General features: G+C 43.0%; 1 protein-coding gene across 1 annotated transcript; it reads left to right on the forward strand.

The window, feature by feature from the left end:
- Window positions 1-7,948: 7,948 nt before the first annotated feature.
- Window positions 7,949-17,706, forward strand: LOC119382613 (centrosomal protein of 135 kDa-like). The gene is made up of 11 exons (XM_049412169.1): window positions 7,949-8,347; window positions 8,448-8,574; window positions 9,401-9,571; window positions 11,750-11,988; window positions 12,279-12,383; window positions 13,546-13,653; window positions 14,839-14,898; window positions 14,981-15,110; window positions 15,772-15,986; window positions 16,552-16,739; window positions 17,604-17,706. The coding sequence occupies exons 1-11, from the start codon at window positions 8,183-8,185 to the stop codon at window positions 17,704-17,706; spliced, it is 1,611 nt and encodes a 536-aa protein (XP_049268126.1). The 5' UTR covers window positions 7,949-8,182.
- The last annotated feature ends 449 nt before the right edge of the window (window positions 17,707-18,155 follow it).

An 18,155-nucleotide genomic window follows, 5' to 3' on the forward strand; every position in this document is an offset into this window, starting at 1 on the left:
ATGTCGATCGTGTAGTGTCGTGTTATGTGCGAAGCATATTGCGAAGTCAGGCATATGTATAGTACAGTACGTTTGTATTAATTTACAACCTTATAAGAGCAGATAGTCAACATTAATCCGCAGTAAACAACATTAGCCGATGCTGCTACTACGCGAGTAAATACGGTAGGCTTCACGTGAACTCTGCCTTTACTTGTTTAAATTAATTAGTTTTCTGTTGTATATTTCGTCTTGATTACAGTTTCATACGGTATGTATATTGTATGCCCTACTTTACATCACTAGAGGTTCCTTATTCACAATTACAGATGGAAAATCGTTTATTTCTTTCGTTTTCTTCATATTTATTTATTTATTTATTTATTTAGTTATTTACTTACTTACTTACTTATGCTGGCCGAAAACCTGCTTGCGAAACCCCAGATTTCGTCCCATAGAATGCTTCCTAGAAAAAGACAACAAAGCGAAAGGATTTTTCCGTTGTACAAACCCTTGCGATAGCCACGGTGCTGAACTGGGCGAATGGGAGCGCTTGGAAAGCATAATGTTGAAATTTCTGCGCCAAAACGTGTGCCGAGCCAATGGGGATGCATCACACAAAGAGCGCCGATATAATGCTTCACTTGCGAGTCGGTGCTGCCCGTCTGCGTTTCCTGTTCGCTCTTAAGTGTTGAGATTGTCCAGTACCAGTTATCTCACCTCCGATTTCCTTTATGTCCTAACTGAGGTACTGGATGAAAAATCCTTGAACTGGAGGTGGAACCAACGTTTCGACAAGCAGACTTGTGTTTGTCAAGGCAGCTACTGCTTTCCTTAGCACCGTGTATGTACGCACTTTCATCGCTCTCTCTCAGCGACGGAAGGGTTGGAGGACAAGAGAGGAACTCCGAAAAAAAACAAAAAAACTCGTAGGGTCGCTTATGCAATCGCCTAAGACGACTCGAAGGCGAAAGCCATCTTTTTCTTCCCAGTCGATCCTCCCCCGCCCCCCTCCTAAAGCTCTCGCGCACCTAAGGTGGTTTTGCACTGCCTCCATGATCGGCCCACCTTTGACCAAGAAACGATGTCATATGATCGTGTGACGTCATCATCATCAAAATTTGTGACGTCACGATGATGTCACAAATTTTGGTGTCTGTGATGTCGTGATGACGTCATCACGGGAGTATTTTTTGCATCACTCGTGTTGACGCCGACGCCGCGAGACGATGGTCGACGCCGACGGTCAGTTTTCGCATCTGATGAGCCATCTGAGGCTTTAATTCACCATAAAAAAGAGGGAGAAGGAAAAAATATGTTCAGTAGGGGTTGTTAAGATCGCTATAGACACGCCAAGCTATCTTAACGACCGCATACTGTATAAAAACGCTCGTGTATACAGCAAATTGGGTGAAACGCATGAGGTCAAAATGAATCCGAAGTCTCTACAAAAGTCGATATCGTCAAATTCAACCATACTCTCTCTAAGTTACTAACACAGATTCAGATGTATAAATGAGACGCGTTAGAAGCGCTCTTACATTGCACGGCTCATTTCTAATTCAAGAGAGAGAAAGAAAACGGCATATTAGCGTGTTTGTAGCTATGACGCTTCCGCCACGTCTACGCAGTCGGTCATTGCTATTTCTAATCTTTCCTGATTCCCGTGCTCCATTCCCTGTGCCGCAGAGCCGTGCTCTCACACGGGCTGGAAAAGAATACCGTCGCCTTTTCTTTGACTTACATCCGCAACAAGTTCTTAGTATCGTTGAGCGCTGCGTTACAACATGCCGCTATCATTGGTGACATTTATTGTCAAACTACAGAACTTTGACTACGGAATTTGAGGCCGATTTTCTTATATATTCCACGCGTAATCCGGTATAAGTCCGCGCCAGCGCACCGTATATGATAAAGTATTCCATTACCTCGCAAACGAAAGCGTGCAGCCTGTTACCTATGAAATGATCCATATCTAACAAGTACCACATCATGTAGATCTCGTATAGGATATCATACGATTCTATACTGGGGTAATAGGTAACGGGGACAGATTACTTTTCTAATATTCATGACTATTAGAGCAAGCCGCCTCCCTAAACACCAACCAAAACTCATCACAAATATTCGAGCCGTCATATTCCTCCGGTAATGACGTAGTATGAAACGTAAGCCGCTTACTCCATGCCGCAGCGAGACCGCACGTGTAGGCAAGAAGCTGGAGGCCCGGACAACTCATTGCGCCAACGTCGTGTCACATGATACCGAGTACTTGGACAATGACGCTGATTAATCTGTTCCTGCGCAAATCTAGATGCAGTCAAGTAGAAGGAGAAGAAGGGATGGGAAGGGTGCACGTGACAGCGAACCAACCGTGCTTCCGTGACAACCTTCCAGGTATAGATATGACTACGCGCTTCGTTTCGTAGCTGTCGTTCGATTATACCCACCGTGTATACGGCCTTGCATTCATTGGAGGGGGGGGGGGGGCCTCATAGGGCGGTGACTTATAAATAAATAAATATATATATATATATAACGTGTTATGCTGTGAGTCAGTTTCGTCACAACCCTAACAGACCACAGAAGTTCTGTTACGGACGGTCACAGTTCGAAGCCAACTATCCCTACAATTTAACAAATTCTTATGAATGTTGTTCCAATCACGCAATAAAAAAGTGGCATTTTGGGTATGATTTTCAAAAATAACTCAGGATGTAAAAGCTGCAGCGCAAAAACAATCAGTTGACTCATTGCATTAAAAACCTCAGGCACAACTCAAAAGGGTTGTAATTTCCCAACACGAAACACCATTGGCAAAAAATCAACTGCAGCGCTTGTGAGATGAGTGCCGCAGGGCATCAGGTGACCTGCTGAAAGGGGGGGGGGGGGGGGAGCCCCTTCTTAAAATATGGAGGGGAGGGAGCGTCCCCCCCCCCCCCCCCGACATTAAGCCCTGATTCTATCACTCTTCTACACGGCTATGCGCAACGGCGATGCTCAAGTTGGGCCATGGCAGGGCTAGATGGGAGACGCAACGCGCGCGTGAGAGCACGAGGCTAGAATTGGGCTTCCGCCCATTTCGCCACCCGCCGTGGTGGTAGTGGTTATGGTGCTGGACTGCTTACCCGAAGTACACCGAAGGTCGCGGGATCGAATCCCGGCCGTGGCGGCCGCACTTCGATGGAGGCGAAATGCTAGAGGCTCGCGAACTTAGATTTAGGTGCACGTTAAAGAACACCAGGCGGTGGAAGTTTTCGGAGCCCTCCACTACGGCTGCCCTCGTAACAATATCGTGATTTTGGGGCGTAAGACCCCGAACAATTATTATTATTATTATTATTATTATTATTATTATTATTATTATTATTATTATTATTATTATTATTATTATTATTATTATTATTATTATTATTATTATTATTATGACAAACATATCGCCGTGACATTTCAGATTTCTGGAAGTCTTCTGCATGAGATGAATGATGTTCCATCGTTTCAACTTTATTGGTACCCTAGCGGCCGACGTTCGCGACATTAAATGAGAGCCGCTTCACAGCTAGCGCTCTCTGATCTATACAACGACGGAAAGTTGCGCTTGTTCGATTCATCACGAAAGAAGGTATACCTCACACGGACAACAGAGTTGAGTAGTCTCTCCTCTTAATTGTGTCAGGGTTTGCACGCCTTAACGAAGTGTTTCTTTACAACACATCTGCATTGAATGATAGCAAACAACAGGGACACAAGTTAAACAGGGGCTTATCTAATTGTTGTGATTCGCTAACTTCCTTCTCTGTTGTTTGCGCTCCTTCGATCTTACATGCAATTAAGGACTCTTTTTTCAACAGTGGCCGCTCTTCTGTAGATTCGGCATGTCTGGTTATATAACTATAGTCTTATCATGCACCGCTCGTGGCAGGCTATTGACGTTGATAACGTGAGCAGACCGTACAGCACTGTGACCACTAATCACGCTCGAAAAGGAAGGAAAAGGCATTAGCATAAGAAAAGGCGTCGCTACGAAACACCGGCTCATATTTCAATAAATCCCACACCACATGGAAGCCGATGTTCAGCAGGGGCGTAGACAGAAATTTTTTTCGGGTTTTCGGGGGGGGGGGGGGGGGGTTCAACCATACTTTATGTATGTTCGTGCGTGCGTTTGTATGTGCGGGGATGCGCTGACGATCAGCCTGTCACCCCGCACATACAAATAGACCCCGCAGTTGCCGAGGAAGCGGCCGTGGCCACCGTGGTCACTGACTCGAAGACAGCCTACGGAAGCTTCCGCAGGGGGGTAATCTCATCCGCGGCCCGAGCCATTCTATCCAAGTGCAAGCCTCCGGGAAGAGCCGTAGAGCTCGTGTAGGTCCCGGCTCACTCGCAGGTAGCAGGCAACACCATTGCCGACTATCATGCCCGAGAAATGTCACTCCGGGCCGAGCATGAGCCGGAAGAGCTACCGCACCCGGTTACCAGCTTTCGGGACATTACCCGGATGTACCGAGAGGAAAGGTGCAGACTGCCAGAGCCGCACCCCGAACTGACCAGGCAACAACAGACGATACTGCGTCGAGCGCAGGCGGGATCGCTTGCGCATCCTGTACTGATGAACCGCATGTACCCTGCGGAACACGACACGCTCTGTTCGTTTTGCAAGAGCAAGAATGGCACCCTGCCGCACATCTTGACAGAGTGCACAGAACTAAAAAACCCCCCTCCTTCCCTTCCCCCCAACACCCCCAATCCCCAACCCCTTGAGCGATGGGAGACCTTGTTATCCAGCCCCGCCCTACCGACTCAGCTTGCACTGACGGATAGGGGCCAGGAGCTGCTAGATATACGGGTCCCGAAACTAGGGAACCGCCCCGTCTGGTGCCTGCGTGCACTACTAACACAGTTGGGCTTAATAAAAGTTGATTCATCATCATTTGTATGTGCGCGTGTATATATACGCAAGCAAAACAGAAAAATATCGGGGGGGGGGGGTTGAACCCCCCCAACCACACCCCCCCCCCCTGGTTACGCCCCTGATGTTCAGTGCTGATTAATGCAACTGACTTCTGTAACGCATTTAATATGCGTTCCGGCATTCTGTCTCTAAACCGTGTAAACATGTTGTTTACAGGGAGGGGTTCCTGCAAGCTTCCTGCAACGAAACGACATCCGTTAATGGACTTCACGGTTACTTTAACCTCGCTATCACATATACAAAGTATTGGTTTCAAAAAGGTGCGTAGAAATACGCGTTTGAGGTATTGTGTTTTCTGAACGCACGCGTCACATGTCACATATAATTAAGGGTAAGAATGCAGCATTAAAGAAGAGGTTCACATACCAAACAAAAGAGCCTGTCGTATGCATCTTCTCGCTTGTTTACCACTCTTCGTAGTAACAAAGCCGTTAGCGCACCCGTTTGCTGGAGTCGCAGGCATTTTGTAAACACAGCGATGCTGTCGCAAATGCACGTTTAATCACCCAGCTAACGACAGTTCAATAGGCGCACCATGGCTCGCTCCCGCTTTCAGATGCAGATGCGCAAAATAGTCATATATAAGTTGCGCGTGCTCTAATATTGGAATTTATTATTTGCTATGCAGCGTTTTGTGGCCTTCTTTTTCTCGATGGCAGGGAATGTATAATATATGGGCTTAGTTTATGGGTTCAGAGATGAAACGGTTACACTTCATACGTAAACTCCGGCGTAAGTATAACGGCCTCGAAAAACAAGAACGACGAAATTTTTAGTTGCATGTGCAGATGCAGTGCAGATACGCAGATACGCGGGTGTGCGTATTTCGCTTAAATTTTTTTTTTTATCGTTTTATGGTCCATATCGCTTAGAATAAACCTGGCACTGCTACTTGCGTAGTTCTGTAGTTCTTTTTAAAGTGATAATTTGGTTTTGTTTATGGGGAAACGTACCTGCTGCTAAGATGCTGTCAACGCAAACCGTAACTCTTAGTGGCACAAAAAAAAAGCCTACAATCAATAAGCAATAAAAATAAAAATAAAGATAAAGAATAAATAACTATATAAAGAGTTGTCTAACTGCAGTAGCCGCCGCAGGATCAGAAAAATAAAAACAACAAATGAGACAAGGAAGATCAAAAAGTAAAAAATATGATAAAACAATAAATAAATAATTGTCTGTAACTGTACATACATACATACATGTCTTCCTCAAATTATTGCCTTTATATATTACCAAAAGAAAACACGCGTGCAGCTGTGCTTACGTTTCGCATTAGGGAGTATCGTATTGGTCGAAAATTCTCTACTCCTCACAGTAAACCAGTTTACACCCTTAAGTCTGTAACTAACACCCTTAAACCCTAGGAAAAAGGCATTTTAACGAACCAAAACACTTATATTACGGCTGGTTGCCAATCGTCTAAACACCCTTATCTCTGAAAAAAGTGAAAAATAAACGGTGCCTCTCAAGAGCATCCAATCACATAAACATAGAATGCGTACATACGCGCCCAACCATACACACAATAGCATTGGTAAACACCAAATGGACAGAGAGAGCGCTAGTGCTTCACAACGATAATCCTGCCATCTGGTATACCATAGTATCTTGAGCCGCCGTTCAGTGCCGGTGGGGATATTCCCGTTTGCATCATTAAAGAATAAGCATTCACAGTATAAGCATAAACTTAATTGTAGATAGCCTTTAAACATACAGATCTGTCAATCTAAAGCCGCCCAATATTCAATGTCTTTTTAAGTAGCAAGTTTCAATTCTCAGCTGGCACTCGATCTGTCGCACGGGCCACTGGTGTTTAGATAGCCCATAACACCCTTAGCTCCAAAAGGGTGTTTTAGGGGAAACATTAACACTTACGTAAATTGAAATGGCGTTTGGGGAAGCAAAACAACCTTAAACCCCCATTTTTGCAAATTCCTACTGGGCAAAAGGGTGTTTTGCTTGCTTGAAATTCCTCTAAGGGTGCAAAATGGTTTACAGTGCTCCAGGTACACAAACCCAGAAAACGCCTCGTTCCGTGAATCTGACCTTCAAGCTCAGCCAAGGTCATTCCAGCTCCATGCGCTCTTCGAGTCGTCGCAACGTCGGCCAAGTTCCAAGTGCATTTCTATTCTGCTGACGAATGTAAGGCAATAATCATGAGATTTTATAACATACTGACCAGAACTTCCCAGCACACACTAGTAGCACCAAATGTTGACACAACGTTACCGCCACATTAAGAAAGTTGTTTCAACGTTGTGGCAATTGCGTGCTACTAGGGCAGCGAATCGATGACGTATTTGCTGCAAGCTCCTTGTGATTTCTGACACTAGGAGGCTGTCACACTTGTTAAATCAGTAATTAGGTCATTCAGTGCTTCCGTGCACATCATGGTTAACAGTATGGTGGCTAGTTAACAGTATGACGACTCCTCGTCTAGTCAGACGACAGCTCTGTAGAGTTTAGCACATAAACGAAAGTGGTATGTTGTTAGATGACTCTGAAGATGACGATTCTGTGGATGGACCGGACCGGAGCGAAGCCTTCTTCTAATTATTAGCTTAGTCCGTTTGTAAGAAAAAAGAAAGAAAGCGCTATACGAAATGAGCGAAAAGAAAAAAGTATTCTGATAAAATCTGGTGCTATTTTGTTCATTTTTGGCGGTGCTGTAAGTTCAAGCAGTCAGGAGAACAGTGGCAAGCGCAAAGTCGTTTTTGCAAGATTTTAAGAGAAATTACAGTGTACTAGAATATCTAGTAATAACGATCCTGTGCCTCACCAGCTTAACTAGAGTGCACTAGAAGTACAGTCTAACTTAAAACGTAAGCTATATAAAAAATAATGCGCATAAGAAATGTGGAGGATGAAAGTGAGAACCAAACAAAAACAGTTCCGTCATACTCTATGGTTCCGTCTTTTACGTAGCGCCCTCTCTGTTCCTATATATTTGCACTTTTAGGGCTACTGATACGGGCCTTGCTCGTTGAGGGAGACATGGACAAATGTTGTACTCGGCTGGCTTGGCGGTGGCGGTTTTGTTTAAACTAAACTTTCTCTGATCGAAATGCCTATAACGTTGTGGAAAATGACAGAAAGGTACCTCGAAACGGTACACGATGGCTCGTGCTCTGCCAAAATGTTTAACTTCACGTAGCCCGCGGGGCGCGTGTTTTGATTTCTCTTTTCCTCCGATGCCGGCGTAACGGAAACTTGTGCGGACGACCGATGGGTTTCAAGTATGACGCTCTACGGAGCGATCTCACCGAAATGGGCTACACGGAAGCCTTCAGCCTCGATTCCGCGCCTCTGGTTGCTCGATTGTGGTCGGACCTCTGTAGCTATCAGGAACAGTGCGTCGATGCGAACACGGCGCTGCGAAGGACGGTGCAGGTGATCGATAACTTCGTTGCCAGCATTTTCGAATTTTGTGGAGACCAAATGTCTCTACTCTAATCGTTGGTGATAACACGCTGACCAATTTTTCGTTCAGGAGAGGCAAGAGAAAGAAGACTTGGCCGAGCGTTATCGACAGGAGAACGCCAAAGCACTCGCCGAGGTGAATCGCCTGCACAGCTGCATCATGCAGTTGAAAGAGAAACACACTGATAAATTGAACGGTGAGTCAGTCAGCACAAGTCGCACCGTATTTCTGCGATAAATTTCTTCAAGAGACTTTGTAATACAGTGGTTTCGATAAAGCCGAAAAATGCAATCGTGTACTCTTCGGAGATAATTTATTCTCGACGTGATGATTACTGTGAGCAAAGAAATTTTGTCCTCGATTACAGAGCTGTAAACTGATCTCAGCATACATTAACCGCAATCACGACTAATCACACGCATGGCGTTTACTTTTTTTTTTTACTTTTTCGACGTGTGGGTGTGGGGATCTTTTCTCTTATGCCGACTGGGCTACTTGCCATCTCTTGACAGAAGCATTGCAATGAGTGGTCACTTGGTACAATATTTTCTTCCACATTTTTTTTTGTGATTCCCTTCCTGCATGAAAAACTAAAACACCAAATTCTATTAGTGAGTAGATAAATAAATTAGCGAATACTGTTATGGCTATGTGACCCTTATGAACTTAAATCGCTGTACACCAGTGTATATACATTCTGTGTATTGTTGTGTAAACTGCCTATGAACACACATCATTTGGATTGCACTACTTTTCCAGTCTTTGATGCGGACTGCGAATTAAGTACAACAGCCAAAATTGTAAAATTAAACTTTGCACAGTTCTGTTTGGTTACATACAGATGTTGTTTGCACACAGATTAAATGCCAGAAACTCATGCTCTAAGCAAGCCAGAAAATTACCTCAAAGTACACACATACATTCTGCAAGACCTAGGTGCAGTTTCCCACACACCAATGTGAATGCTGTCGCTGTGTGGTGTGAATAACATGACCTCCTTCATCAATGTTGACTATTTTCAGATTTGGAAAATAGGCTTCAAGAAGCTGAGCAATGTAAAAAGAAGTTCGAGTTTGTGAAAGCAGACTGCGTAAACAAGATTAAACATCTCGAGAAAGAACTGCAGCTGAAATCCGACAAAATCCTGCAGCTTCAGTCAGCACTGTCAACTCAAGCAGTCGTTCATGTAACAGGTACTGCAGTTACTAGATTTTCTTGTTGGAGTGTTTTTTGTTGCATGGGTATAGTACAAAAGTAACTACTGTTTTTCAACAACCATTGCTTTGAAGGTAATTATTTAACCTTGCAGGTCGTGTGCTATCAATGATCTGCACCTCAACTCAGGCCCGTAGCCAGGGGAGGGGGCCCTTGCCTCCCCCCCCCCCCCCCGAAATTTTGACGGAGGGGGGTGTTTAGCAAAAATAAATAATAATAGGTGTTTTTCTCAAATAGTAAAGGTTTTCAGTAAGTACCCCCCCCCCCCCCGAAAAAACTTCCTGGCTATGGGCCTGCCTCAACTGATTACTATCAAATGAGGCTCACTTCATTGCTCGAATGTTTGGCTACGTGTCCAACATGTAGCTGCAAAGTATTTACAGCTTAATTTTGGGCTTCCAACAGGAAGCCCAAAAAAGCCTTTTCGTCTAACTTAACCTTTCTGTGTTTTTGTAGAAGTGTGACTGTTTTGAAACCTAGTGTTATTGTGTATAGTTCTTTGTGCAAAAGTTCTGATTATTAAGGGAAAACTGTTGGTTGCATGCCACCTTCCAGGAGTCACAGGTGCACTTGCTCGTCACGTCTGTATGGTTTGCACGGATAAGTACTAGTCATTGACCAGCAACAATTAAAACTCGGATAATTCAGTAGTTTCACAAGTAAAACATGTCTTAAGTTTCTCATTGGTACACTAGCTTAATAACTGCTATTAGCTTTACCTAAGTCATGAAATATAACAATTTATTGTTAATGAGAACTAACAGACAATAATGCCAAGGAAAGTATAGGGGATGTTATTTGTAATAATGAGGATATAAATGTGGAGAAAGTAAAGTAGACGAAAGGATAACTTGCCGCCGGCAGGGACCGAACCTGCGGCTGACTAACACTACTAGGTTTAAATGCACATATATACCCTATAAAGTTGGACGGGAGGACGACTGCCGCCGTAGCTCAGTGGTAGAGCATCGGACGCATTATTCGGGGGTTGCAGGTTCAGTCCCTGCCGGCGGCAGATTATCTTTTCGTCCACTTTACTTTCTTCACATTTATAGCCTAATTATTACTAATAACATAACCTATGCTTTCCTTGGCATTAGTGTCTGTTAGTTCTCATTAATATTGTGTCTAACAAAGAAAAACGAGCCCTTAAAGGTCATCTTTCCTTCAACAATTTATTGTGTGTTTTTGTATTCCTATAAAAAACAATGCTGCCAGTACTGGCTGATGAGGGGATATAAACATGGCATGGGTAGTCAGAACAGGTGCAGTATTGTTGTGCCTGCTGCTCTGCATATTCAGGGACATAACTACAAACTTATGTCACTTGACCAATCACGTGACCTTGGTGAAACTTGTGGCGCAGAAAAAAAGATGCGGACAAAGAAAAGTGACGACTGGACGATGCGCTTACTTCCAACAGGATGTCCATTGGAAGTAAGCGCATCGTCCAGTCGTTGCTTTCTTTGTAAATGTCTTTTTTGTGCTCCACAAGTTTCACCATGTATCACCACCAACAAGCCCATTCTTACGTCCTTTCATGATCTTAGTGGTATGTTGTTTGTTTGCATAATCTTTCTTGTCTGGTATTTGTAAAGAATGTGCAACTGGGTGCGCATCAGTCCATTCAATAACATGCTTTGAAGCCCATTTTACTCAGGTTTGAATAAATCTGATTTCTGATGCAATTTGGTTCAAAGGCAATAACATTCTGCTTCTGAGTACAAGGCCTCATTTCAATTCCCAGCTTTGTCAACTACATTTTGGTGGGTGCAAAATGTGTAACGTTAGTTTGGGTACATGCTGAAAAACCCCTCGTGGTTATATTTGATCTGGAGCCCACCATGACAGTGTCCCTCATAGTCTACTGTACATCTTCAGAATGTCAAACTCACAAATCAATCATATCGAACTTCTCTGATGACTAAGCAATTTTTTTTACTCTGGAGTTTCAGCCAAACCTTAGCACATGGTATTACATTGAATGTGTCACATTATTGTATTTGCCTATGATGGATACATCACTGTGCTCATATTTTTAGTAATGAATGTAATAACACTCCTTTATGTTACTGCCAGTTGGGTTAAAAACTGTGTCGAATAATATGCGGCACGCTAATGAAAAATGCTCACCTTGCGCATGTGTTTTCTTGCAGATACTGCAAAAGTGCCTGCATCCTACCGAACTCAAGGTATTGAACTAACCTCTTTACTGCCGAGGCAGCATGGAGTGGCTGGACGGAAAGCAGGACCCCCAACAGCTGCACGAGACGCGCAAGAAATTGACATCATTCGGATGGCTGACACAAGAATCCACCAGCTACAGCATGAGCGACGAGACCTCAAGGAATCTTTATATCAGTCAAGGGTTTCTGTGGATTTGCTGCAGCAACGAGTGAGTGCATGCAAAATTCAACACACGAGCATGCAATGTACACATTTGTGCCCATGAATGTGTTCTTCTCAGCATCACTGAATTTGGACAAATTCTTCATACAACATATTGAATGCACAGGCAAAGGACTGCAGGCGATAGTCTAGTTCTGTACGTTTTGAAAGCTTCAGGCGTGTAAGAAGCATAATAGCAGAAGCCTCAATTTAAAGAGTGGTAAACTGCAGCTCATATGGTTATTCTTTCATAGCCAAAGCCAACCTTTTGTGTCTGCAGTATTTTCTTTGTTACAGATTGAAGCACGAAATGCTGAAATTGAACGTCTCACACGAACCCTGAGGGAGGGCCTTCCACATACTGCATTACAAGAAGGGTGCAGCTGCGGCCAAAATTTGCAGGTGACATAGTGTGCAGTGTTTGGAATGTGCCATTAATCAAGTGTTCGATGGAAGCTTGTCTTGTTAGGTAGCTTATTAGAAAAAGTGATAAATTGGAGTCATTGATGAAGTCAATCATCATTGTCATCTAAGAAAGAATACTAGTTCCTTGCTTACAGTGTATATTGGGTGTAGTCCCGCATTCAATTTATGTACTACCTATCTGCCTATGTGCTTGCTCTGGCATTACACTGGAGGGAAATTAAGACAACTGAAAACAATGTAAATGATGTAAGACATACACAATATCATCAGTGTGAATTCCGTATAGTAGGTGACCAGAAGAAAGAACTGCATATACAAGTACAACATTATTTTCTAAAAATAAAATACCTCGTGACTGCAATACTCATAGCAGGGTTGGCATGGCAATAAATTTGGCCTACAAATAATGAATTTCTCTCAGTGATTGATAGCAACAAGAGGTAAGATATTGTAGTTACATACGCATAGCATGTAAGGTATACTGAGTGGTCAAAAATTTTGGGCATGGTGCCCCTGTCCGGTTTATAGTGTTAGATGTCACCTTAGTAGTAAGGATTCGAGCACGAACATCATTCTCAAGTTTTTTTTTTCTTTTGCGATAGCTGATGCATTGCTCAAGTTGATGAGATTACACTCGTTCACATGGTCAACAAGTGTGCTGGATGCAGCAGTCATTATGACATCATGTATGTGCTTCCCGAACTTCTGCAATGTAACATAAGCAGCAGTCCTTGCAGGGTATTCTGCAGGCCACTGCATTTTAAGGTAGTACTGTAAGAGTAACAAAAGAATTCTTGCTATAATAGTGGTTACCTGCTCTTTTCTTAATTGTAATGATGCAGGGGAATCTAGGGAAATGTTAGTGATAAAATCAAGAGCCCATATCCACAGAACTTCTCTTATGTAAGTGCTGTTTAGAACAGCCTTCAGCATGGTGACTGTGTAGTTATTATGCAGATTTCTGCTATGAGTGGTAGGTGTGTATGATTCGTTACATTAATACATTGATGTTCTAGTAAACAGGGCAACAAGAAGGGGTAGTATTATGGCATACTTTCACAGCTTACATAGGTAGACACATGCCATTTCCCTCTTCCACAAATCATGATGTCTGGCTATCCTTTCTGCGCATGTACAGCCTCAAGGAAAAGAAGATGGGAAGGGTGCACCTACTGAACTGCACTCCACTGAGCCAAAGAAGCCAGCCCCTGACAAACAACCGGTGAAGCAAGTTCGGAAAGTTAATGTGAGTCATTTGGGATGGTTATTTTGTGATTGCATGAGGCTCAGCTGCAGAACATTCAAACTGCCCACTCCTCACCATTGGCATTTAGTATATGTTCCTAAAGAGGGCAGCAGCTGCCTTAACTTGCTTTGAGTGCTGTACATTTCAGGCATTTGTTTCAGTTATTGACAGAAAGTTAAAATTCACAGTTGGCTGTTTTGCCATTGTACCTCCAAACTTAGTTCCTCTACAGAACAAGACTGTGAGATGCTGTAGCACGTTCAATATTTATACAGTATAAGAGATGAACACTAAGAGAGATAAAGAGAGATACATAATAGGTTGAACAATGTGTATTTTTTACTCTACTTTATTCTTGCTCCTCATACTATATAAATACTGAACCATTATCAAATTGACCCATTAGCAATACTCCCGAGCTTGCTTGTGTAATTTTTTTACTGCTTAACACCTAACAGACCATCACTTGTGTTGGTGGCACCCAGATATGCCTGCCCTTACCTTTGTTGATTGACATGGATTTAACACTCTGTAACGTTGTTTACAAGCATCTCCCACTATCATATTGCAAAACTAGAGCATATGTCGAGGTTTTGCTGCTGAGTTCTTAGAAAGGGCCTACTCATGTTTTTTTTTTGGTGCCTCCAAAAATTCACGCACTCAGGAGTGCGGATGTTTTGAATGCGGATGCAGGACAAGGCTTCAATATCTGGCAGGAAAAACCCACAGTCGCTTAAATTTCTTTGCCCTAATCACCTTTGTCTCTTCGCTCGATCCATTGCTATTGTGTTTGCATAAGTACTGTAATGCAAGTTCTTTGTGTAATTATACCACCTTAAAAAAAATTAGGTTACGTTCAAACACAGAAACTTCAAACATATCGTCAAGCTTTCTTCCCTCTTCAATTTCATGCTTCATTGTGAGGTAAGCTGAGCCACCAGGCAACTAGGCTAGTCTAGTGACGAAGCTGATCTCTGAATGTCCTGGGAGCAGTATAAATGAGAGAGATTTTCCTCATTTTTGAGACTCTGGTTTCATGTTGCTGAGACCTGGTGCATCCACAGCACAGTTCGGCATATGCATATGGTTGCTTGTATCTACATGCATCTGTGTCTGTGATACCTAACTTATCCCATTTTATTCATCGTTTTCTTTCTTGTCTGCTGTCGTGCATGATGTGCACAGTTTGGCCACCTGCACCGAAAAACAGACCCACGGGCAAGAGACCCCAAGCCAGCAAAAAGTGTGAGACACTGTCTTTTCTTTAAAAATGCATTGTTGTCTCAAAGAGCAGTGAAACATGCTAAAGTGGCTTTTACTCCTGCAGAAGCGTCCTCCAAGTGCCACCAGGCAAGCTGACCAGCAGTCAAAGGGTCTCACACTTGAGGAGCAGATACAGGCACTGGAGGAAGAAAAACAGAGGCTGAAGGAACGAGTGAAGCAGCTAGCTAGTAGTGGTTAGTACTAATCAACATCAAACATTACATTAACAAAGTTCGCAGCACTCCCTCGTTAGCAGTCGTGTCCATTTCATTATTTATATGTTAGCTTAATTCAATCTACATACTGTATCTGTTTGTCTTTTTGACATTACCATTGAATATCTAACATCGGTTATGCTTTGATAATACTAACTCTAAAGCTTATTCACCAACAGTGAAAAACTTTGAGGAGCACTCCTCAAAATTCTAATGTAAATAATTATTTTCACTCAAATTATGTTCACTAATTATGTTCACTTATTCACTCAAACAAATGTTGCTGTTTTGTTTGACCTGCTGTGTTTTCAAGGCATTCTGAAGATGCTAAATTCAAACAGCTATAGGGGCTCATACTTTGTGGATCCCCAGGGGTCAGAGCAACACAACCTAAACTAGTACTGACTGAAAAACATTTAATATAATGCAAAAAGAGTCAAACAGCAGCTGCATATCTGTTTGTCAGCTGCATATCTGTTTTTTTTTTCTTTGCAGTGAGCCATAATTCTGCTTTAGATCACGCTTTATTCAACTTCACAGCATTGGCATGTTCCGGAACAAATTGAAATTAGTCACTTCTATGCATTTGAAGTGGCACAAAGCTGACCGCATACTCGACGATGTGTTCACGTTGCTGCAGAACGACACTTGCTCATCGAGATACAGGGCCTACTGGCCAACAAGGGACAGACGGCTGCTTCTGACAGCAGCGAAGAACTGCGGGCCTTGCAGAGGGAGAGAGACCACTACAAGGACGAGTTAATGCGATTACATCAGGTGCTTAAGTCTGGGAACACAAGCCTTAAGAAGCCGTCATCGAGCGGCAGCGAAAGTGGAAACCAGGCTGATCCCAAGGTATGACCGTGCAAGTCAGGGACTTGCAAGTGTGAATTAAGCACCAATGTGTAGATTCTGAAGTTATTCGTCGATGAAGTTAAAATTCAGAGCTAATGCTAAATGCAGTTTTCACTTACATCATATTGAGGAGAATGTGGTGGCATTTGGCACTATAGGAGAGTTGACAGCCTTGAAGTTTAGTAAATTTATGACTTTCAATGTGAGTGGCAGCCTATACATGACCTCGTTTATATGTAATATGGTCTATGCCTCTGACGCACAGGCCTTCCAAAGGCCTTTGGACATAAGGACATCTACTCGAAAGGCAATCATGCGGGGTGACCCACAACAGTGGAGTGACCTTGTGTGATTTGACAAATGGCACTTTGCTGTTGCTGCTGCCTCACCTGAATGGATTTGATGAGTTAAACATCATCAGTTTAGGAAGGCACGAGGAGCAGAGTTGTGATACCTGTCGTGAACTCTCCTAGGCAGGCATCAGTAGTTATATGGCCTGTCTGTTCATGTAATGCTGTTTTATATTGTGTAACATGTGTGCCTTCCATTCGATGGCTCACTGCAGAATCTGGAAACAAGTCATCCATCTGTTGAAGATGAGCAGTTGCTGAGTCGGTTGGGGTTGCTCCAGAGAGAAGTGGACAAACTCACAGCCACTGTGGAGAACCTGTCGAAGCAGCGGGATCAGTTGCTCGTGGAGAGGGACAGCCATGCCCGCCAACTCGCCATGCTCACTGAAAAACTAAGGAAAAGGTTTCTACTTTTAAATCTATTTGTATCTGATGCTGTATTTGTTTTCTCACTGCTACTGGGCCACAGGCACCATTTAGTGAATGAACTAATAAAAAAGAAAACAGTTGGCTGCACCAATTTATAATGAACTTTAACGTATATGTGTTTATTCGTACGTTACTAGTAATGTTACAGAGCTTAGACAATAGGTCATAAGTAAAGTTTATTCCTCCTCCTAGACAATAGGTCAGTGACCTGCTGTGGTAGAATGAACTAAGCGCACTGCAGATGAAGAGAAAAGGAAATTTCAACCAACTAGCCCAGTTGTCTATTCTTTTGCGCTGTGGTAGATTAGCATACAAGGTGTCGCTCTGCTAAGCTCGAGGATGTGAGTTTGATTCCCAATCATGGCGACTGCATTTTTATGGGGGAAAATGCAATGAACACCCATCTATTTAGGTTTTGGTACGTGTTAAACAACCGTATGTGGTCAAAAATTCGTCTTAAGTACCCCACTATTGCATTGCCTCATAGTCACCGTGGTCTTCGCGAAATCCCATAAACACAATTGATGAGTGCATGTGCATCGTGTAACTGTTTGTATAATCGCATAAGGAATTGAGATTATGTTAGTTAATTAGGGTTTGAAAAGTACTGCAATGTACTTTGATTCACTGTAAATCTTTTTTAATCGTTGTATCTAGCAATGTAACATTAGTCTGTGCCATCTTGAATTGCTGCCTCTAGATTGTTTGTTTCTTTATGCTGGATCCATAACTAGCCCTCGACTAAGGTCCTGCTTTGTTATATTTACAATGAAGAGTATGTGTAGTAATAAAAATGAAAATAATGTGAACTTCTAGCTCTTTTTTTTTTCCTTTCCAGGATAAAGATACACAGACAGCCCAGTTCACGTGCCGAGCTACAGAATCGCACATTGAGTAAGTCACCGCCTATCTCTGTCAAAAAGAATGCTGTAGAAGATTAAGCTAAAATTTTCTGTTTGAGTGCTTTGCTGAAAATCCCCGTAGAGCAGAAAAACTCCATAATGCAACAGCAGCAGCATGCAACCTTTGCTGTTTTCATTACCCCATTTAGCTTGACACAGTCGATGGCCTGTAGCCATTTGGAATCAAACCATTCAGACACCTCACAAAGAAAGTATCAAGTGAGCTCACACCTCGTGGCCTCATATGTTCCGCTTCCTTTCAACCACCAGTGGAGGAGAGGACAGGCGAAACATAACTGTAGTGGCATTGCATGATGGTCCCAGGCACCTTGGCTCTCAATTTTCCTGAAAAAAAAAAATGCATATTCAAGATAGCTACTATTCCTTCAGATTCAGTATGCACTGTTGCTAGCATGATTTGTAGAAAAACTTGCGCACTCTGGAGAAACTTGTGTAATGGCCTTTCATTGGTTGCGACTTCGTGCGGT

Source organism: Rhipicephalus sanguineus, chromosome 2 (assembly GCF_013339695.2).
Source record: "Rhipicephalus sanguineus isolate Rsan-2018 chromosome 2, BIME_Rsan_1.4, whole genome shotgun sequence".
Taxonomy (NCBI): Eukaryota; Metazoa; Arthropoda; class Arachnida; order Ixodida; family Ixodidae; genus Rhipicephalus; species Rhipicephalus sanguineus.

What these genes read in the sequence shown, in the direction of transcription:
- LOC119382613 (XM_049412169.1), top strand. Translation starts at nt 8,183, where the DNA reads ATGGGTTTCAAGTATGACGCTCTACGGAGCGATCTCACCGAAATGGGC. An exon ending in ACACACTGATAAATTGAACG is followed by an intron (nt 8,575 to 9,400) that starts GTGAGTCAGTCA and finishes GACTATTTTCAG; the next exon opens with ATTTGGAAAATAGGCTTCAA. An exon ending in ACTGAAAAACTAAGGAAAAG is followed by an intron (nt 16,740 to 17,603) that starts GTTTCTACTTTT and finishes TTTCCTTTCCAG; the next exon opens with GATAAAGATACACAGACAGC.